At 40.1% G+C, this 24,404-nt stretch overlaps 1 protein-coding gene across 1 annotated transcript in view; it reads right to left on the bottom strand.

Annotated features, from left to right (window-relative positions):
- The window catches only part of LOC110494726 (metabotropic glutamate receptor 4-like), a 273,107-nt gene that overhangs the window by 55,070 nt on the left and 193,633 nt on the right, over window positions 1–24,404 (bottom strand). The window contains exons 4-6 of the mRNA XM_090206402.1: window positions 11,664–11,799; window positions 8,263–8,417; window positions 7,775–7,915 (exon numbers count right to left, since the gene is read on the bottom strand). Of these exons, the coding sequence (XP_090062528.1) occupies window positions 7,775–7,915; window positions 8,263–8,417; window positions 11,664–11,799 (432 nt within the window). The remainder of the gene's footprint in view (window positions 1–7,774; window positions 7,916–8,262; window positions 8,418–11,663; window positions 11,800–24,404) is intronic.

Raw genomic sequence — 24,404 nt, forward strand, 5'->3', positions numbered from 1 at the left:
GCTACTATGCATAGTAATATAATAGGTACTATGCCTAGTAATAGAATAGGTACTATGCCTAGTAGTAGACTAGGTACTTTGCCTAGTAATAGAATATGTACTATGCAGAGTAATAGAATAGGTACTATGCCTAGTAATAGAATATGTACTATGCCTAGTAATAGAATAGGTACTATGCCTAGTAATATAATAGGTACTATGCATAGTAATAGAATAGCTACTATGCCTAGTAATAGAATAGCTACTATGCCTAGTAATAGAATAGGTACTATGCCTAGTAATAGAATAGGTACTATGCCTAGTAGTAGACTAGGTACTTTGCCTAGTAATAGAATATGTACTATGCAGAGTAATAGAATAGGTACTATGCCTAGTAATAGAATATGTACTATGCCTAGTAATAGAATAGGTACTATGCCTAGTATTAGAATATGTACTATGCCTAGTAATAGAATAGGTACTATGCCTAGTATTAGAATATGTACTATGCATAGTAATAGCCTGATATGTACACTGTATGATATACAGTATAGATAAGGAATGTGCTATGTCAAGTATGTCTGTATTGAAACATATTTATTTGATATTTTAGGTATTTTTTGCTATAGTTGCAGCTCTCTCTGGTAATTTGTTTCATGGAAAGAATTGATTCTTGATTTTCTCTGCAGAAACCGTGTTGCATCACTCTAATTCATTCCTCTTGCAACGCTGTCCTGATATTGGTGCCAGACAATTTTCTGATCTTAGCAGAACCACTTCAACTTAAAAGCTTGCTAGCCCCAAATCGATAGCTCTCTTTCAGTCATATTTCATCTGCCATATATCAGTTTGCCACAGCAAAAAACTAAAGCTTATGCATCTATGAAATAAATAAAGAACCAGGTTACGGCTGTGATAATTGTGGTAAACTGTGGTAATTGAGCGCCACATGCACCAAAATTGGACAGACAAATCGAAAGCTTAGGACTATAAGGTTCTATCTGCAAAAACAGTTGAGGCTGGCTTCTGGGTTAAGTGGGCATTGTGTCAAGAAGCAGTGCGGCTTGGTTGAGTTGTGTTTCGCAGGACGTATGGCTCTCAACCTTCGCCTCTCCCGAGTCCGTACAGGAGTTGCAGCAATGAGACAAGATTGTAACTACCAATTGGATACCACGAAATTGGGGAGAAAAAAAGGGTAAAAGTAAATAAATAGATGATTCTGAGATAATTGGCTTTGAAGTTCTGAACCCCCATGGGTTTGAATGGTTTTAGCCATTTCTATTGTGTATTATTTTGACCTTAACATGAAATGGTGTATAATATAGGTAGAGAACATTGAATAGAACAATGCTATGTCAATAACTACATTTTGACAAATATCCAGATAGAACATTTTAGCCCCAAGTTCTCTAAATATTGCCACAGGTTGGCTGATGCGGTTGGGCTGTGGGTCAACCCAGGAGCGAGAGAGGGAGTGATATAGTATATCTCTCTCAGGCTGAGGTATGGTGGCCCACACACACACACACACACACACACACACTTGGTATTGCCTCTCTTTCCTAGCAAAGCCGCTCATCTCATTGCAGAGTCGGAGCATGCCCACGCACTCCCAAGGCTGGCTCGCTGCCTTCAGAGAAATCCTTTCAGACTAAGAGCAGCAGCACAGCAAGGTCGTGTCCCTCTACCAGGGTGCCACAGAAAGGAGTTAGTGATTCTGGGTCGGCTCTGACCCTGTTAACCTCTGCATGCTCGGGTTTGGCACCAGGCCACATCTCCCTTCATCGTCGATAAAAACATGAACTTCATCCATAGTCAATCTTCATCCATTTTTTCACATGAGAACATCTCCCCCTATGTGTGCCTTGGGAAAATGTAGGATGTTTAAGTTGATGAACATTCCCAATTCGTCTGTCCTGACTCTGCCATCTCAAAATCATCTGTCCTGAAGTTGCCAACTCAAAACCTGCAAGCTGGAACACATGGATAAAAAAACAGGATGTTGTAAACATTTTACAAACTGTTCATTAGAGACACGTGAGACCATTTTGGATCTCATATGACATAAGTTGGTGAATTAAAACCATAACTTATTGTGGTAATATCACATGGTTATGGCAAAGGACTCAGCCATTGTGTCTGTGTTGCTATGCTGCTTGCTGTGTGTTGCTATGCTGCATGCTGTTCTCCCCTGTATTAATTAGACAGAGGCATCAAACCCCAGGAAAGGGAGCTGGGACCCGTTCTACCTTCCTGCTCCTCTCCACATTAATCAATATCAGCTGTGTATTTCACTCATTCACAGATAAAAGACTAGTCTACCAGTCACTCACACGCTCGCTCTCTCTTTGATCACTGTGAGCACACAGAGCCCTCCCAGGACATTGATTATTCTTCACTCATACCCCATGTGGTCTGCTTAGCACCTTGAAGACAGGTGCAAAGCCTTCGCCAGCACCACCAGAGGCACCTGGAGAATTCCTGAAACGTTGCACGTTGAGAGGGGATTGCAAAGCCAAAGAAGTTTATGACTTTCTGCTACGTCAACAAACTTCCACACAGCCTTAGAAAAACAACACCCCATCATATTTCTGGCAAACAGAGCTGTGCAGGCAAGGTATTTAACTCAGACTGTCACTCACATAAATCCTTCACAGCCTTTTCACATGGCAAAGCTCTTCATCAGATCTTCATCTTATCCGGATTTTTCTCCGCACATTTAGCTATTTTGTTCACCCCAAGCAATGAGCAAAATCATCATTAATTTGGTTCTCTCAGGCACCTGAACTAGTTGGATGTGTCTATTTTTCCATATGTATTGATTAGTCCTGTACAATACTCATAGAACGTGGATATTTTCTTTATTTAACTAGGCAAGTCAGTTAAGAACAAATTCTTATTTACAATGACAGCTTACCAGGGAACAGTGGGTTAACTGCCTTGTTCAGGGGCAGAACAATAGATTTTTACCTTGTCAACTCAGGGATTCGATCCAGCAACTTTTCAGTTACAGGCCCAATGCTCAAAACACTAGGCTACCTGCCACCCCAATTAGGCATGAACGTGCCTCACAATGGGAAAATATAAACAACTAAAGACACATTCTCATTTTTAGAGACAGGTTAGTGCTACTGTAGCTAGAAAAATGTGTAGAATCGATTCCTAACTAACTGTAAGCAATTTTAGGTAGCTAGCTAATCCTCTTGCTAAACGTGAGGTGAAACAATTGACCTATTTACTATTAATTAGCTAGTGCAAATCTCTTTGCTAGCAAACGAGACAATGTCTCCAAAACTGCTGGGTGTCTATAGCAATGTTTACTTTATGACATTCTTGATGTCTCCATTTTCCAAGCACATTGTAACTTTTTAGATGAAAAAGACAATGCAGGCTTCCAACTGTCATGTCATGACATCCATATGAGACCAAGGCTTTCAGCCACAGGGAGCAATGCAGATGTCAAGAAGTGTCAAAGAATAACATTCTGGCACACATGATTTACCCCCTCACAATAACATGCCTGTTGAGTTTGTATCACTATTCCAGAGCAGCTATGCCAGAATTTATGCGGTAAATGTGTAAATGGAATGCAGACTGTTCCATTGACCAGGCTGGCGCACATTCAACAAATCTAATCAAACAAAGTGGATATTTGTCAAATCCATCATGATTTATGTATTGTAACAGGCCCACAATGTTATTTATTTTGCTGCATAACATTTAGAAGTTGTCCCTTTTCAGGTTTAGAGGAAGTTACTGCTAAATGCTAACTCCCGTTTGTATACATAAATTGTTGCTGGTAGTCAAAGTATTTTTTAACTGTAGGGCAGTTGATTGGGGATGATGACATTAACATATGTTGGGGTTGACAACCATACAAATTTTATATGCTGATTTTTACCTCATCATAGTGTGAAATACACATATAAACAATAGCCTAAATGTAGGCTAATTTTGTTGGGGGGCAATGAGGAGAATAGGGATCTTTCCCCATTGGCCCGTTCCCTCACACGTTTCCATGGCAATTCCATTGTTTTGGTCAGTCCGATTGACCTCTTTACTCCATCTACGCCTCAAGACCAATCTATCTCAGTGTGTAACGCCCATGCATGGATGAGTTGATGAGTCAATGAGCTGATGAGTCAAGGTTGATGTCCCAGTTCCCCAACCCTTCCTCCTCCAGGTACTTCTAGTGAATGAAGTCATCAAGCAAGCTTAGTTCAACATTAAAAGACAATGTGACTGAGACTGACACAAAACCTGTCCTTCAGTTTGCAATTTATATCTCTCCAATCCCTACTCAGATCGTTCAGCTTATTGCTGACTTGTCATAGTGGAAATTACAAACTTTAGAAGCCTTTTTAAACCTTGGAATGCACTACTATTTGCATGTATTGCTTCAGAGGAAAAGTATCTGTGACAATAGTGATCAAATGAAGATAAAGATCTGTAGCTATATCCTTGGCTTTCTGAAAGGGGTTTTTCTTCTCCCAGATCTTTTCTTCACACGGAGCCAGTTCATCCATGAAAAAGCAATGCAGTAGATAGTGGAACTGAGAGGATGTGACTGGCATTAGTCTTCTGTTTAGACTGATGATATTGATCTGTTGAAATCTTATTTTGCCATATTTTTCCCAATAGATACCTAAGACATGTCTGCTTACTGAACTCACACTATTGCTGATTTTTGAATTACTGGCCTGGGTGAGTAGAGATGGCCTCTAATCCACTTGTATAGTTAGTTTCCAGTTGGATGGCTTGATACACTCCCAGAAACAGCAGTGCTAGCCTAACGACTTAAAACCCAAACAGTACCTAATAGAAAACAAAAGGGAAGGAAATTCTTCTGTTCGTGCAGCCTTTGACAGTTTTGTAGTATATTGCGAGAATTTGATTGCTGGTCCATGTAGCAGTGTGATTAAACAAACACACATTTACAATGTATTCCGTTTGTTGGCTTCTACTGAAAGCCAATTAGAACATGACTATGAAATATGCTCGCTTCATGAATTTTAAGGATGTACATTTGCTACATGTGAATTGAATGTTTGTAAATGCCTATTATATTTTACAGTATGTTGTGTTCCTTCATACACTGTATTTACCGTGCCTTGCGAAAGTATTCGGCCCCCTTGAACTTTGCGACCTTTTGCCACATTTCAGGCTTCAAACATAAAGATATAAAACTGTATTTTTTTGTGAAGAATCAACAACAAGTGGGACACAATCATGAAGTGGAACGACATTTATTGGATATTTCAAACTTTTTTAACAAATCAAAAACTGAAAAATTGGGCGTGCAAAATTATTCAGCCCCTTTACTTTCAGTGCAGCAAACTCTCTCCAGAAGTTCAGTGAGGATCTCTGAATGATCCAATGTTGACCTAAATGACTAATGATGATAAATACAATCCACCTGTGTGTAATCAAGTCTCTGTATAAATGCACCTGCACTGTGATAGTCTCAGAGGTCCGTCAAAAGCGCAGAGAGCATCATGAAGAACAAGGAACACACCAGGCAGGTCCGAGATACTGTTGTGAAGAAGTTTAAAGCCGGATTTGGATACAAAAACATTTCCCAAGCTTTAAACATCCCAAGGAGCACTGTGCAAGCGATAATATTGAAATTGAAGGAGTATCAGACCACTGCAAATCTACCAAGACCTGGCCGTCCCTCTAAACTTTCAGCTCATACAAGGAGAAGACTGATCAGAGATGCAGCCAAGAGGCCCATGATCACTCTGGATGAACTGCAGAGATCTACAGCTGAGGTGGGAGACTCTGTCCATAGGACAACAATCAGTCGTATATTGCACAAATCTGGCCTTTATGGAAGAGTGGCAAGAAGAAAGCCATTTCTTAAAGATATCCATAAAAAGTGTTGTTTAAAGTTTGCCACAAGCCACCTGGGAGACACACCAAACATGTGGAAGAAGGTGCTCTGGTCAGATGAAACCAAAATGGAACTTTTTGGCAACAATGCAAAACGTTATGTTTGGCGTAAAAGCAACACAGCTCATCACCCTGAACACACCATCCCCACTGTCAAACATGGTGGTGGCAGCATCATGGTTTGGGCCTGCTTTTCTTCAGCAGGGACAGGGAAGATGGTTAAAATTGATGGGAAGATGGATGGAGCCAAATACAGGACCATTCTGGAAGAAAACCTGATGGAGTCTGCAAAAGACCTGAGACTGGGACGGAGATTTGTCTTCCAACAAGACAATGATCCAAAACATAAAGCAAAATCTACAATGGAAGGGTTCAAAAATAAACATATCCAGGTGTTAGAATGGCCAAGTCAAAGTCCAGACCTGAATCCAATCGAGAATCTGTGGAAAGAACTGAAAACTGCTGTTCACAAATGCTCTCCATCCAACCTCACTGAGCTCGAGCTGTTTTGCAAGGAGGAATGGGAAAACATTTCAGTCTCTCGATGTGCAAAACTGATAGAGACATACCCCAAGCGACTTACAGCTGTAATCGCAGCAAAAGGTGGCGCTACAAAGTATTAACTTAAGGGGGCTGAATAATTTTGCACGCCCAATTTTTCAGTTTTTGATTTGTTAAAAAAGTTTGAAATATCCAATAAATGTAGTTCCACTTCATGATTGTGTCCCACTTGTTGTTGATTCTTCACAAATAAATACAGTTTTATATCTTTATGTTTGAAGCCTGAAATGTGGCAAAAGGTCGCAAAGTTCAAGGGGGCCGAATATTTTCGCAAGGCACTGTATGTCAGTAACTGCATTTTATAATTGAGTGACTGTCCAAACCAAAGACAAAAAAAAACATGATTTGAGGGGATTTTCACAAAATGTAATCCATAGAATTGTCCTTTAGAGGAAGGATTGTTTACATATATTTGACATGTGTATCTAAAAACATACTTGAGTAATAATTCATCAAAGTTGGCATATTTATGACATTTTGGCCTTACCCAGGCCTCTTAAGACTCATTATATATGAACATATGACAACAGAAATCACAATAGGAATAATTTGATTTTAAACCCGTAGGGAATAACGGGACTATATTAGCATTTTGCTGTTAATTGCAATTCAAACCATTATCATACCACTAGCCTTATGTCACATACAGCTGGATTCTTAGAACACCTAGAGAGAAGGTATTGAGCTCCAAGTCAAGATTGAACGCCTGGGGTGAATTTGTGACGATCAAACAATCTCCAGGACACTAAGACAGAACACAACAGGACACATCTGGATAGCATATGGCATTAATCCTGGAAGTAGAGATGTTTAACCACACAGACCTGCTACTACCCTGTTCTGTTGCCATCTCCAGGTAGGAGGACAGGCAAACGGTCTACTCAGCCAAAACACAAGGCCCAAATAATACCTCATCATCATAATTTTTAATCTAGCTCATGTTGTACCTATAGCTTTCGATGGTGTACAAAATGTCGTCATGTAACTTAAGCCAAGGGCCACATCATTCTATGATAAGGACAGAGGGTTTTCCTGGTTAAGTCAGATGGTCAGGAAAACAGCTGTTTCTACCTGTGAAACTTAACCATTTTCTAAAGGTAGTTGAGATCAGTAGAGATGCAATGTGGGCCTGTAACCGAAAGTTTGAATCCCTGAATGGTTTGAATCCCTGAGCTGACAAGGTAAAAATCTGTCATTCTGCCCCTGAACAAGGCAGTTAACTCACTGTACCCCTGTAGACCCTAATTGTAAATAAGAATTTGTTCTTAACTGACTTGCCTAGTTAAATAAAGGTAGATTTAAAAAAAAAAATTGTTAGAAAAGGAAAGGAGAATTGTCTTACTTGTACATTTCTTCAGCCCGGACCCTTTCTTCAAAGCGTGTCGGCTCAACTTGCAGGCGAAGTTGTTCTCCCAGAACTCAGCAAACCAGATATTCCTCCTGTTGTTCTCCAGTGTGCGGCTGATGAAGTAACGATCAAACCCTGGAAGAGATCGATCACATCATTGTCATCATCAGTGCACTCACTCTGGCAACAGTGTCCTTGCCAATACAGTTATTGACATGTGGTGGAATGTAATGGAGCATTGGGGTAACACTTTTAACTATGTTTTTGACTTGGCTGGCAGACTGAGTAGATCATGACAGAGGTGGGGACAGCAAATCTAAAAGTTCATAGCAGCAACCTAAAAGCTTTCTTTGTTCACCTTACATCCCCCCAACAATTAATTTACTAATTAAGCAAGCAATCATTCAGTCAATCAACCAAATCAATCTGCCAATCTAAAAGTTTTCCCCAGCAACCTTAAAGATGTCTCTGTTCCCCCTCACCTCTGATGGACTGGCGTTTGGGCAGGATGGTGACTGCTCCCTCTGCCATTTCCTCCTGGTGTAACACTGGAGAGATCTTTGAGCCCCAGCTGTCTGAGCCCACCCAGATGAAATGGCCAGTCTGGTTGGCCTTCTTGGCTGCTTGGAGTAGCCGCCTGGTACAAGTGGATAAACACATTTAGCTACCAGTAATACATGTGATATTATGGTAACACTTCGATTATAATCACAGCCGTATATATTCCCCCCCAAGCAGACACATCGATGGCTCTGAACGAACTTTAGTTGACTCTTTGCCAACTGGAATCCACATATCCTGAGGCTGCATTCATTGTAGCTGGGAATTTTAACAAGGCTAATCTGAAAACAAGACTCCCTAAATTGTATCAGCATATCGATTGCGCAACAAGGGCTGGTAAAACCTTGGATCATTGCTATTCTAACTTCCGCAACGCATATAAGGCCCTCCCCCGCCCTCCTTTCGGAAAAGCTGACCCGGACTCCATTTTGTTGCTCCCTGCCTACAGACAGAAGTTAAAACAAGAAGCTCCCGCGCTGAGGTCTGTTCAACGCTGGTCTGACCAATCTGATTCGACGCTCCAAGACTGCTACCATCACGTGGACTGGGATATGTTTCGTATTGGGTCAAACAACAACATTGACGAATACGCTGATTCGGTGAGCGAGTTCATTAGAACTTGCGTTGAAGATGTCGTTCCCATAGCAACGATTAAAACATTCCCAAACCAGAAACCGTGGATTGATGGCAGCATTCGCGTGAAACTGAAAGCTCGAACCACTGCTTTTAATCAGGGCAAGGAAACATGACAGAATACAAACAGTGTAGCTATTCCCTCCGCAAGGCAATCAAAGAAGCTAAGCGTCAGTATAGAGACAATGTAGAATCGCAATTCAACGGCTCAGACACAAGAGGTATGTGGCAGGGTCTACAGTCAATCACGGATTACAAAAAGAAAACCAGCCCAGTCACGGACCAGGATGTCTTGCTCCCAGGCAGACCTAATAACTTTTTTGCCCGCTTTGAGGACAATACAGTGCCACTGACACAGCCCGCAACCAAAACATGCGGACTCTCCATCACTGCAGCCGAGGTGAGTAAAACATTTAAACGTGTTAACCCTCGCAAGGCTGCAGGCCCAGACGGCATCCCCAGCCGCGCCCTCAGAGCATGCGCAGACCAGCTGGCTGGTGTGTTTACGGACATATTCGATCATTCCCTATCCCAGTATGCTGTTCCCACATGCTTCAAGAGGGCCACCATTGTTCCTGTTCCCAAGAAAGCTAAGGTAACTGAGCTAAACGACTACCGCCCCGTAGCACTCACTTCCGTCATCATGAAGTGCTTTGAGAGACTAGTCAAGGACCATATCACCTCCACCCTACCTGACACCCTAGACCCACTCCAATTTGCTTACCGCCCAAATAGGTCCACAGACGATGCAATCTCAACCACACTGCACACTGCCCTATCCCATCTGGACAAGAGGAATACCTATGTGAGAATGCTGTTCATCGACTACAGCTCAACATTCAACACCATAGTACCCTCCAAACTCGTCATCAAGCTCAAAAGGAGGTGAGGGCCCTCGGAGTGTGGTGTCAGGAAAATAACCTCACACTCAACGTCAACAAAACTAAGGAGATGATTGTGGACTTCAGGAAACAGCAGAGGGAACACCCCCCCTATCCACATCGATGGGACAGTAGTGGAGAGGGTAATAAGTTTTAAGTTCCTCGGCTGAACTGAATTTGTCCACCCACACAGACAGCCTCGTGAAGAAGGCGCAGCAGCGCCTCTTCAACCTCAGGAGGCTGAAGAAATTAGGCTTGTCACCAAAAGCACTAACAAACTTCTACAGATGCACAATCGAGAGCATCCTGTCGGGCTGTATCACCGCCTGGTACGGCAACTGCTCCGCCCACAACCGTAAGGCTCTCCAGAGGGTAGTGAGGTCTGCACAACGCATCACCGGGGGCAAACTACCTGCCCTCCAGGACACCTACACCACCCGATGTCACAGGAAGGCCATAAAGATCATCAAGGACAACAACCACCCGAGCCACTGCCTGTTCACCCCGCTATCATCCAGAAGGCGAGGTCAGTACAGGTGCATCAAAGCTGGGACCGAGAGACTGAAAAACAGCTTCTATCTCAAGGCCATCAGGCTGTTAAACAGCCACCACTAACATTGAGTGGCTGCTGCCAACACACTGACTCAACTCCAGCCACTTTAATAATGGGAATTGATGGGAATTGGTGTAAAATATATCACTAGCCACTTTAAACAATGCTACTTAATATAATGTTTACATACCCTACATTATTTATCTCATATGTATACGTATTTACTGTACTCTATATCATCTACTGCATCTATGTAATACATGTATCACTAGCCACTTTAAACTATGCCACTTTGTTTACATACTCATCTCATATGTATATACTGTACTCGATACCATCTACTGCATCTTGCCTATGCCGCTCTGTACCATCACTCATTCATATGTACATATTCTTTATCCCTTTACACTTGTGTGTATAAGGTAGTAGTTTTGGAATTGTTAGTTAGATTACTCATTGGTTATTACTGCATTGTCGGAACTAGAAGCACAAGCATTTCGCTACACTCGCATTAACATCTGCTAACCATGTGTATGTGACAAATAAAATTTGATTTGATTTGATATGAATCAACTGTTAGGGCTGTACTGCGTTAAGAACTACACATACAACAATGACTTATATAGTACACTGCGTTCATGTTTCAACTTGAATTCACTCATTCTTACATCTGTCCTATCCATCGTGAAGGTGAAAAGGTAAAAACTAATTTGGATCCCATTGTATTTGTCTGGCTGGTCTGATTAATACAGAATGTGATGTGTATGTATGGTCTGGTGTGTTGTGTGCCCAGAGAAATCAACATCATTTTTTTTACCAGAAAATGTTAACAATAGAACTATAGCAAATACTTTCTCCAGGTTTTTTGTTTTTCACCTGAGTTTTCTAAAGCAGGTTTATGGCAACATTAGTCATCCAAAGCTTATTGCACAGTGGCTGGTAACATTGACTGACGTAAGGACAACAAAAGGCTAAACGATTAAGATCATTTCCAAGTTTATCCTGTTGTCACTAAGATAATGTGTGGAAGCATATTAACATGAGTTACCGACAGAGAATCTAAAAGGGGAATTATGACAGCGCTCGACCAAGGCATAATGCATCATTTAAATGTCAAGCTTTTTATTTCTGCCGATTGACTCTTCTCCCTTTGATTGATAATATTTCATGCTGCGTATTTCTTATAATGAACATTTGTATGATTTTAGTATATTCCATATTCAACTTGTCAATGCTACGATGATAATACCCTTACCTGATATCATCCTCATTGGCGAAAATAATGACCACCCTTGCATTTGGGTTTTCTCTTAGTCTGCGAATGACCTTATCAAACTCTCCCTGTTTCGGCTCCCGGGGAATCTTGACTGACTGAGAGATGCACACACCTCCTACAACAGAGAGAAAGAAAACACAAAGCAGTTGAGTGGCAGGTTAAGTGCTGGATTGGAAGGTTTTCACTTTTCACAGAAGCTCAATTTGAACTATCAGTACACTCTTAGAAAAGAAGGTGCTATCTAGAACCTAAAAGGGTTCTTTGGCTGTCCCCATAGAAGAACCCTTTGAAGAACCCTTTTTGGGTTCTATTTAGGACCATTTCCACAGAGGGTTCTACCTGGAACCAAATATGTTTATCCTATGGGGACAGCCAACAAGTATTTTTTTCTACGAGTGTAGATCACCAGTAAGTGCAGAACTCTCAACAACATTGTTCTCTCTGAGGTTTGTGACTGTATGAATCCTTCGGCCTCACTAAATACACCTGCTGTGAAAACATTTGCATCTGACGCTCAGTTACTGCCCAGTGGGGGGCAGAGAGGAAATCTGACACATAGGACTTCACTTGATCCATGTTCATTTTGAAGATACCCTTACCAAGGACATCTTTAATCAACACACTTAAACCACGGGGAGGAGAACAGCTTCAAATTAAATATGGAAATTAGAGACCCACTATACCAAAGCAGAAATACACACAAGGTGATGATGAAAGCAATGACAGACGTCACATATTAAAACAATATTTGCAAGTAGTAAATGTTATGGTAATTAGATAGCGGTAAGACAATAGGGTTAGAATCGGCGACGTGTATTCATGGATGCCAAGGGAAGCCATGCTTCTCCAAATATTTGACCAAAAAAGATGTTCCGTCAATTCGCAAGTGGCTGAATCTCACCGGAAAAATCATACGAGTGCCCCTCTGTCTCAGTATGTGTAGCCCATGTATCTGGTGCTGTCTGGAACAAAAGACTGTGAGATGTTTCCACCGCAACATTTCATTGATTGATGTCAGCAATCATTTGGCCTCCCTTGATAAAACAATTCTAAAATAATTAGCCAATCAGCATTAAGTGTGGGATTGTCCTGGCGCAGCAAAACACCCCCCCAAGGGAGGCCAGCTTGGATTTGGCTTCACAACAACCAAATCATCTCCTAAGCAAAACTTCACCATTGTCAGAAAAATGTGACCCTTTTCTAAAGCATGGCTGGAGATGGGTATTAGGACTTGCGGTTTTGACTTAATTCTCTGTACAGGCCAAAGATTCTGACGTCGATTCTGATCTAACCATAAATTCATATGTTGTGCCACTGGCCTGAGGTGATAGAAGTTCAATATGTAGCCTGGATGTAGCCTAGTAGGCTCACGCTAGCTAGCTAACTTAGCTGGTTCATTGTTGCCCATGCGAGGATGTCAGGCTAGCAAGTATTTTAGCTAGGTAGCCTAAGAAAACTAAAACTAAAAGCATACAGAGCTATAGACCGTTTTGCCAACATGAAAGAGAATGGGACGGCATTGGTGTTCAACTATTCAAAAAGTGTGTGCGCATGCACGCATACACACAGAGACAGATAGAAATCAGCACCATGGACAACCACAAGATATTTAGCATCATTGATTGGACTAAATTATTTTTGGCATCTTACATTTTTTTCTACTGTGTATTACACCAAGCATATATAGCCTTGTTGATTTGATTATGTTTAAATGTATACGTTGAAATGGTGCTGGAACAGCGGAGGCAGTGCTCCTGTTGTCTTTTTGCTGACTTGGGGTAACTCTCTGTGGTTTTAAATCAGTAGTTGTTTAGTAAACTGTCGAAAACATTAACTGACCATGCTGTAGGTGATGTAACTGTTTGTGACATGCAATATTTGCTTTGTGAACCTCACCGGACAGATGTTGTTCTCCGATTTTGTGATGAAACAAACATATGCATAGTTGAATTTATTCCGCCACCATGAGACTGTTGTCTGTTTGTTGTCATAGCCTTATTGTATATCATGGTGGCATTAGAACAAATGGGTTATAGAACAAACAATGCAATTATCACAACATAGGTTGTAATATTACTTTTTTACTGGCTTGGCTTCCCCAGTGATTTTACTCACGCACCGCTACTAGCTACCAAACGCCCTAACAAAAGAAGCTATTTGGACATAAATGATGGACATTATCGAACAAAACAAATATTTATTGTGGAACTGTGATTACTGGGAGTGCATTCTGATGAAGATCATCAAAGGTAATTGAATATTTATAATGCTCTTTATGACTAATGTTGACTACCCAATATAGAGGATATCTTTTTGGCTGCTTTGTTGTCTGAACTCTGTACTCAGATTATTGCACTGTTTGCTGTTTCCGTAAAGTGTTTTTGAAATCTGACACAGCTTGTTGCATTAAGGAGAAGTATATCTCTAATTCCATGTATAACACTTGTATTTTCATCAACATTTATAATGAGTATTTCTGTAAATAGATGTGGCTCTCTGCACAATCACCGCATGTTTTAGAGCTACTGAACATAACGCGCCAACGTAAAATTTGATTTTTTTATATAAATATGCACTTTATCGAACAAAACATACATGTATTCTGTAACATGAAGTCCTATGAGTGTCATCTGATGAAGATCATCAAAGGTTAGTGTTTCATTTTATCTCTATTTGTGCTTTTTGTGACTCTCTTTTGCTGGAAAAATGGCTGTGTTTTTGTGTGAGTTGGTGGTGACCTAACATAATCGTTTGTGGTGCTTTCGCTGGATTAAGGAGAATTTTATCTTTAAAATGGTGTACATTACTTGTATGCTTGAGGAATTGTAATTATGAGATTTTTGTTGTTTTGAATTTGGCGCCATGCACTTTCACTGGCTGTGTCTTTCAGAACCCCTCCTATAATCCCACCTGTTTTGTTTGATTGTTGTCAGTGACTCTTTGTTCCCCCTTCTGTTTGAGCGACAATATTTGGATTTCTTGCTGGGGAACGTAACAGTTACGCTAACTGACTGACATTATTATGAAACGTAAAATATCTCCTAAACCTGTGTAAATCTCAGACCTTATTTCTGGTGTTTATCCCAAAACCCTATACTTTCCCCATTTATTTTCCCCATAGGAATGGCTGAACGAACCAGAAGTAACTCATTTACGTTATTTAGGACTAAAAGATGGTGAGATCTATTAATCACAGGGGAACTTCCTCACCAAGAAAATGGGAATTAGAATTGAATTGAAAATAGAAAATCATTAATGTCAAAATAGTTTGTGCACCGAGCAACCTACTGTTCAGATATTCCATTACACAGAATCATTCTCATTCCCACTGAAATGCACTGCTGTGAGCAACTGCTTGTGTTTTTATTCCATTTTCAGGACTCCAATATAGCTTTGTGTATAATGTCACCCTTTTTTCCAGCACATAATGATCTACAGTTCTAATTGCATACAGTGAAACTACTGTTTCTTATTCTCAAAATGTTTGTTGTCAGCAGCTGAAGTAAACAGTGAAAAGAAATGGGCTTAAATGAGGGCCTTCAGAAAGAATTCACATGTTTGTGTAACAGCCTGCATTTAAAATGGATGAACTTTACATTTTGTGGCCTACACACAATATCCCATAATGTCCCCATAAAGTGGAATTTTGTTTTTACAAATTAATTAAAAATGAAAAACTGAAATGTCTTGAGTCAATAAGTATTCAACCCATTGGTTATGGCAAGCCTAAATATGTTCAGGAGTACAAATGTATTTAACAAGTCACATAAATACGTTTCATGGACTCTGTGTGCAATAATAGTGTTTAACATGATTTTGGAATGACTACCTCATCTCTGTACCCCACACAGTACATACAATAAATCTGTAAGGTTTATTAATAAAAATCTGTAAAATCTGTAAAAATCTGTAAATCTGTAAGGATTCCTGAACAGGAATCAAATGGCTACCCGGACTATTTGCATCGTGTGCCCCCCAACCCCTCTTTTAGACTGCTGCTCTCTGTTTATCATATATGCCTAGTAACTATAACTATACATTCATGTACATACTACCTAAATTAGCCCGACCAACCAGCGCTCCCGCACATTGGATAACCGGGCTATCTGCACTGTGTCCCGCCACCCGCCACCCACCACCCGCCAACCACTCTTTTATGCTACTGCTACTCTCTGTTCATCATATATGCATAGTCACTTTAACCATATCTATATGTACATACTACCTCAATCAGCCTGACTAACTGGTGTCAGTATGTAGCCTCACTACTTTTATAGCCTCGCTACTGTATATAGCCTCGCTACTGTTTTTTCACTCTCTTTTTACTGTTGTTTTTATTTCTTTACTTACCTATTGTTCTACTAATACCTTTTTTGCACTATTGGTTAGAGCCTGTAAATAAGCATTTCACTGTAAGGTCTACACCTGTTGTATTCGGTGCACGTGAAAAATAAACTTTGATTTGATTTGATTTGAACTCCGTTGCTAGAGAGGAAGGCAACCAATCAGGGATTTCACTTTGAGGCAAATCGGTACTTTAATAAAACAGTTAGAGTTTAATGATTATAGCGGGCAAGAACTCTATAAACAAAGGGGCTGGAAGACAGGACCCCACACCTAATAATGGAGATGAGTATAAAATAAAATAGTTTTAAGGTCCAAGCAATGGTTTAATAGCTGTCATAGGAAACTGAGCATGGATCAACAACACTGTAGTTACTCCATAACACTAACCTAAATGACAGAGTGAAGAGAAGGAAGCCTGTAAAGAATAAACATATTCCAAAACATGCATCATGCTTGCGATAAGGCACAAAATCAAATCTGCCTAAAAATTGGCAAAGAAATCAGCTTTATGTCCTGAATACAAAGCATTATGTTTGGGGCTGCATCATGTTATGGGTATGCTTGTCATCAGCAAGGAGTACGTCGTTTTTTGTTGATAAAAACAAACAGAATCGAGCTACGCACAGGCAAAATCCTAGAGGAAAACCTGCTTCAGTTTGCTTTCCAACAGACAATGGGAGACAAATGTACCTTTCAGCAGGACAATAACCTAAAACACAAGGCCAAATATACAATTGAGTTGCTTACCAAGATTACATTAAATGTTCCTTACTGGCCTAGTTACAGTTTAGACGTAAATTGGCTTGAAAATCTATGGCAAGACTTGAAAATGGCTGTCTAGCAATGATCAACAACCAACTTGACAGAGTTTGATTTTTTTTTAAATATTACGTGCAAATATTGTACAATCCAGGAGTGCAAAGCTCTTAGAGACTTACCCCGAAAGACTGCCAGCTGTAATTGCTGCCAAAGGTGATTCTAACATGTATTGACTTAGGGGTATGAATACTTATGTAAATTAGATATTTCTGAATTGCATTTCCAAAGAATTTGAAAAAATAAATGTGAAAAGAATTCTATAAACTTGTTTTCACTTTGTCATTTAGGGGTATTGTTTGTAGATGGGTGAGACACTCTTTCATCCGTTTTAAATTCAGTCTGTAACACAACCAAATGTGGAATAAGTCAAGGGGTAATACTTTCTGAAGCCGCTGTGTAATACACGTAGAATATGACGTATTCTCTAAATAGGATTAAGTATGAATAAAGATAATGAAATGTTTCACATCAGCACTCCACTACCCATACATTAAACTGTATACAGTGCCTTGAAAAAGTAATTGCCCCCTCTCTGATTTTCTCTATTTTTCCATATGTTTGATATTGCATCTTATCAGATCTTCAACCAAAACCTAGTATTATATAAAGGGAACCTGAGTTTGCAAATAACAAAACAAATTGATACTTATTTTATTTAATTAACAATGCTATGGAACACCCAATTCCCCTGTGTGAAAAAGTAATTGTCCCCTTATACTTAATGCTTAATGCTAAATTACAATTATTTTGCCTCCATTGCCTTTTTATTGCCTACCTCCCTACTCTTCTGCGTTTGCACACTCTATACATAGCTTTTCATTTTTTTCTCTTGTGTTATTGACTGCATGTTTGTTTATGTGTAACCCTGTGTTGTTGTTTTTGTCTCCCTGCTTTGCTTTATCTTCGCCAGGTCGCAGTTGTAAATGACAACTTCTTCTCAACTGGCCTACCTGGTAAAATAAAGGTGAAATAACAAAATTAAATTAAATAAAAACACTCAGTAACCAACCAAATGACAGCAACCAAATGCTGCCTGTAGTCGTTGATCAGTCTTGCATAAGGCCTGGCATAATTTTCTATGTAAAATAAATTAAATAAGTATGTAATTGCTGTTATTTGTCAACTAAGGTTCCCTTTATCTAATATTAGTTTTTGGTTGAAGATCTGACACCATTCATTATAAAAAATACGCAAAAATAGAGAAAGTCAGAAAGGGGGCAGTACTTTTACACTGCACTGTATACAGCTCAATGTATTTGTATTGGAGTGATGCCCTGAAACAGTAGAGCAAATTAGAAAGGGTGCAAATACTTTTTCATAGCACTGTACACCAAAAAAACTGTCTCAGACTTCAATTTATTTTTGTAAATGTGTACACGTATAGTCCGATGGTTGTGTTGAAGTGCAATGTGGCTTAAGGGTTCAAACTGACACAAAGCTATATCTTTCCCATGCTGAATTCATGTTCATTAAATTTAAAAACACAATCATTGTTGCCCAGAAACCCAATTCGTTGTTGTACTGCTCCACTGAATTTCCTAATTGTAATTATTTCCGCTACTGTTTGGCCGTCATTCATGTCTTTGTGGGCATTTAGCCTGTCTAGCCATTGGGGGATTAAACATTCTAGATTCCCATCTTTTGGGTGGGTGGGCTGGTACATTTAATCAAGTATTTTGTTATGGCCAGTGTCGTTTCAGTTTGGCCAATCATAGCATTGTCCACTTGCCCTCAGATCCTCAAAAAAAGTTATACAGCTGCACCATTGATAGCATCTTGACTGGCTGCATCACTGCTTGGTATGGCAACTGCTTGGCATCTGATCACAAGGCGCTACAGAGGGTAATGAGTACGGCCCAGTACATCAATGGGGCCGAGCTCCCTGCCATCCAGGATCTCTATACCAGGCCGTGTCAGAGGAAGGCCCTAAAAATTGTCAGACTCCATCCACCCAAGTCAGACTGTTCTCTCTGCTACCGCTTCTACCCCCAAGCCATAAGACTACATAAGACTTCTTCTTGAGCCCCTTTAGAATCTGACCTTGCATCATGCCTTTGTGCCTTTGTGTCCCCTGAGCAAGGCAGTTAACCCCAACAACAATTGCTCCCCGGGAGCATGAGGTCAATTAGGGCAGCCCTCCGCACTTCTCTGATGGGGTTAAATGCAGATGACACATTTCGGTTGAATGCATTCAGTTGTGCAACTGACTAGATATCCCCTTTCCCCTCAGGCAGTGTTTCGCTCACTCCACAAGTATTCATTGGAAACAGTGTGTGTTGTCATGATGTTGGCCTGGCTTATGACAGTCATAAATACCTCTTCCCCCCTTTTTCCTCTCTCTACCCTACTGATGTTACATTTTCAAAACCCTTGGTTAACATAGAGATTCTGGGAACATCAGAAGGTGGGGGGAAATGAATTATATTCTGGTAATCCGACCATCTGAACATATGCGGTGGTACTTAATGAATATGATGTCAGTTCGGTTGTCATCTGAGACATTCTCATCAATGATAAGATGACATAAACTCTACAGTGGAAAGTCTACACATCAGAGTTATCGGATTCACATGGAATTGTTGTTCAATTTAAATGTTTGAATATGAAATTATTTGTGATGGGATGAAATGTGATTTTAGCTTTTAAAATGTGAGATTTCGGTTTTCATAAGATAGGGCTCTGCTCAATCAGTGGCCCGCCCCTGTGAAGGGACATGGGCTATAAAACTTTTCAAACACTCCCTCCTCTTCCTTCCTATATAAGCCCTTGACAACAATACAGCCTCCTGTTCTGAGGACGTCAGGACGACGGTCCGATGTCAGAATGGTTCAGATAATAACTACAGAACGAAACCAACATCAGCGTGCGCTTTGGTTGCGAATGGTATGAACTTTGAACTCTTATTCACTACAGAAATGATACCTCCTAGCCGTTGAGTTAGCAACAGCCGCTGCAAACGAGGGTTAGGAAGGAACAGACAGAGTATCCCATCTACCACACAATGACGTTACTACAACGTATTCAATTTACCAGCAGAGACATTCTTCAAAGGACAAAGGACTCGGTTGGGCAACACGGTCTTCCATCTACCACCAACCTACCGAAGCGCAGCTCAGAGTCAATATTTATTGCATTTTCCTTTTCCAAATGGGTGGTAATTTAGAATGCATGAGATACTGTATTTATGATAGCACAGCTTTGCCCTTTGTTCCTCAGTCTTCCCGCTCTTTCACTTTCACCCAGCCCCTTTTCTTTTGTGTAACCAGCTGTCATATCTGTTCCGCCCGCTAGGGACGTTTTCCTTTATGACGTAATTTGTAATCAAGTTATGGATTAATTATGTGTATGTGTAATTCAGTGTGATTAGTTAGGTATTTAGTAAATAAATAATTAAACCATATTTTGTATTGCTGGTTCAACTTGTTAGCCAGATAACCAAGAATTTACAACTTTCAGATGAGACTGAATTAAGATGACGATTAATATTGACTGCTATTGATGTAAAATATTACTAGGTCTTTAAGAGTTTATTCGGAAGATAACAGCACTATAAATATTATTTTGTGGTGTTCGACTCTAGTTAATTACATTTACATGATTAGCTCAATCAGGTAATATTATTTACGGAGAAATTATTTTATAGAATAGCATGTCATATCACTTAATCCGGCATAGCCAAGGACACGACAGTGTGTTGAGTTTAATACCACACACTCAACTAGCTCTCTTCCCGGCTGAGTTTTCCCTGTATTTTACTTAACAATATTCTTTTGATAAAGTGATACATTAATTTGCTTAATTTCACTTAAAATGATTAGCTAGATACCTGTCTGTTTGTTTCATGTAAACAATTAGCCCAACAAAAATGACCTAATTAACTATTATTATTTTCACAAAACAGCAGATCCCCTTGCCCTGTTATTTTACAAATAGTAATTAGCATAATATGATACAAAATCATTTGAATTACGAATAAGTGGTTAGGCCAGGATGCAGGGCCTTGTGCGGGGTGAAGCACTTATCTCAACATCTTGTTAGCTCACATGAGTGGATAGAATAACAGATCAGAACAAATGAATAAATCTGTTCCCTGCTCTTTTACCCAGTGTTAAATTTCCACCCAAAATAGCAGCATAAGTTTTCTGCCACAAAACCGTGTCACAATGCCCCTTCACTTTTGTGAAGTGAACAACTCCAGTGGGACTGTGCAAATCTCTCCCATAACAGACAAATTGGCACAAGCAGGGGGGAGGGAGGCTGACTAGTGTTTTTCATATCGATGTGAAGTTGTTGAATAATGTATTGGCAACACTGCAAGAGTTTTTTGTCTTGCATCGGATGCAGACTGGTTGAATGCTGACACATGACACATGTCATGACACATGTCATGGTGTTGTGGTTTATAAACACTTGGGTTGTGCATTGGAATAGGTGAACCACAAATTGCCAATTGAACCACTTGCACTGCTATATTAATGCTGATATCAGTGATTCAAAGCATATTATTGTGGCCTTGTTTAAGCCTATGTTGTTACTTTAAACGCTGTGGTAGTGTACTATAGATCAAACAGCTCAGTGCAGGGCTCACATAGACAACTGCACCTGGAAGGTCATTCTGAATCTTAAGCTAAACTGACCAGAGTTTTTGGACTCAGCATGCAACCCTGGAGCAGTGGCCCACACCTGACAGACTGAGAAAATGTAATGCCTAAAGGGACCAAGCTGCGTCGAGGGCAGAGGTTTCAATCAGAACAGTTGACTTCCTCCTGACCTCACTCAAACGTCTACAGCTGCCTTGGGCAGACTGTCGGTCCGCTTTGCAGTAATATGCAATCTATGTGAACAGCAAGCCTTTAGAATTGGAGTGATGGGAATTATTCCGATTTGTTTTTGTATTCCTTAAAATTTGTTGTGGTTTTAGTAATATATAGAATGTCTGCTACATTTTTACAACTTACAGACACACAGACTAAGTCCCAGCTCAGGCTTTTAAACTATAAAACTATACGTCTATAATGTTTAGAACAAAACACAACTCCCATGTAGCCGACAGTGTATCAAGCACACCTCCCTTTGACTACCTTACATCTGAAGCAAGCTGAGCCAATAACTCTCTGATTTGGTTCAAGAAATGTATGGAAACCCAGGTCATTGATGCACCACAACACCATGTTTGCTTGTTGAGATAAATTCTAGGTGTTTTCTTTGTCTCGGGGACTGGCAGGTAGGTTATGCTCGTTTGTTCTGTAGATTGAGAGCTTTTGGGGTTTGAGTCATTTATAAACTGTATTATGTGAGAGAATAGAACAACCCCTGCCAATTAAATCTGAACAGCTTGTAGATGCTCCTCCCTGGGAGAGCGTTTTGCACAGGTTTGACCTGTCCTTCCAGAAAAAGGGACCGCCTTTACCATCTACAGGCGTTAATTAAAAAGCGGAGGGAATGGACTGGGGTGCCATATGGAGGAGACTGCCTGACAGCAGGATCCTAGAGCCCTGGCACATCGCTCCACTGCCTTCGTATGTCACAGTGGAGACTGGGTCATCCGGAATGACAAGGTGTCTGTCTGTAGTCAGGAAGTAGTGGGCCTCGCTGGGCCAATGGAACGTTGTGCCGCAAATCACAATCGCATTCATTTTCTGGGTCAGAACCAAAATAAAACAATCTTCTACTTTTGGACTGTGTGTGCTTTTAGTTTCCATACGGTGTGATACTGTATTATAACATTTCAAATTAATGATTTAGTTTTTTTAAATGAATTCAGCTGTATGTTCTCTATTTGCCGTCTTCTCTTTAGACATATCTAGAAAATAAACTCTACAAAGTGTTACTCATTATGATTCCGGTTTGGAATAAGGTCGATAGCAGACAACTAGTTTGATGCATTAAGGGAAAGCCATTACTCATTATTCAGACAGTCTGGGTCAAACCAACCCCTTCCTCATGTTTTGCTTTACAATTCACAATTATTCTGACTGTTATTGGACGTCTAATGAGAAAGCTTTAAGTCAGTGGAAAGTTAAAGGCAGTTGGAACAAACATCCTCAACACAAGAGAATGTTGAACTCCCAGCTATGAATGCAGACTTTCTAAGACTTTATCTCAGCCTTTTTGTCCCTCTATAGTTAACACACCACAAGCATCATCACCCGTCATTAGTGAGACTTGTTGCCTGGGAGCAGTGGTGTAATGTACTTAAGTAAAAATACTTTAAAGTACTACTTTTACTCAAGTATGACAATTGGGTTCTTTTTCCACCACTGCCTGGGAGCAGAGTGGCTTCAGAGGAGAAAAATCCAAGCCCTTAAGATGCCAGGCGCGGAAGATAACAGAGCTCTGAAATCACACATGCAGAGATACGGGCAAAATAGGCCCACAATAAACAGGCATATGCTGCCCATTCATTACACAGGGTAGTAAAAATGCTAATCAAACGTTCTGCTGTACACAATGAATACAGAACGGGAGAATATATTTGCATAAAAACACTGCAAAACAAGCTGTAACTGAAGAATAGTGGAACCTGATGACTGATGTGTGAAGTCATTTACATAAATATCCTCTTTGTGGATCTGTTTTAAACATTTTGGGTGGTAGTGATAAAAAGCCATTTAGATGGAACACTCCATCTGGAGAAGTTGAAGATATTTTTCTGATTTACTTAATCTCTTTTCAGAGTAGAAAATATGTTTCCTCAACTTCCCTAAAATGTATCATCTGAAGTGTGTAAAAAAAAAAAGTGTTGAGTTCTGTGCATGGCCCTAAGATTAAGGATAAAAAAGAACATTCCACCTACCCTATGATGTTCTTAAGTGCTGTGCTGCACCAAACCAATTTTGCATCAAAGAAGCAAAAGATGAAAAGAATTCAAAGGGACAATATCATTTTTTTCATTATGGAATCTAATGCAGCAATATTTTCATTATGGCTGTGTTCGTCTAAATTCTGATTTTTTTCCCCACTGGAATACACTTCTGCCAGCACAGATTTTTTTTATGATGCACTTACTGGTATGTGGCTTGAAGAAAAGATGACTCTGGCTGTGTCCTCTTACTGTCTATTTCATTTTAGAGTCCTGGAAGTGGTGGATAAACGACTTGGAGCCATCTGTGTGCATTTCACACAAATATGTGTATTTCACAAACTACCTTATAGTTGTTGCAATTGTACTGGAATGAGAAAGTACAGTTTCATTATTTATCTTCCTAATGTTAATCATAGTTGACTGATGTTGATGATGCCATGTAGGAGGAACCCAATTATGACTTTAGCGTAGTGTTGTGCAGTGGCATGTATTCATTGATGCCAAGGGAAGGCAGCACAAAAATAAAAAACATATAATAAGTTATCTTTTGTATCTGCCTTCATAATGTTCCTTCAATTCACAAGAGGCTGAATGTATCTCACCGGAGAAAGCATCTGAGCGAGCGAAACAGTGCCCCTCTGTTGGCCGTCTATCTGATGCTGTCTGGTCAAAAAGAGCTAAACTAAGGGAGCTCAACTGTTAATGGTCCTGGTGAACCAAAATAAACGGAAGCCAGTATGGATTTGGCT

This window comes from Oncorhynchus mykiss, chromosome 17, assembly GCF_057628025.1.
Source record: "Oncorhynchus mykiss isolate SJ-2025 chromosome 17, ASM5762802v1, whole genome shotgun sequence".
NCBI lineage: Eukaryota > Metazoa > Chordata > Actinopteri > Salmoniformes > Salmonidae > Oncorhynchus > Oncorhynchus mykiss.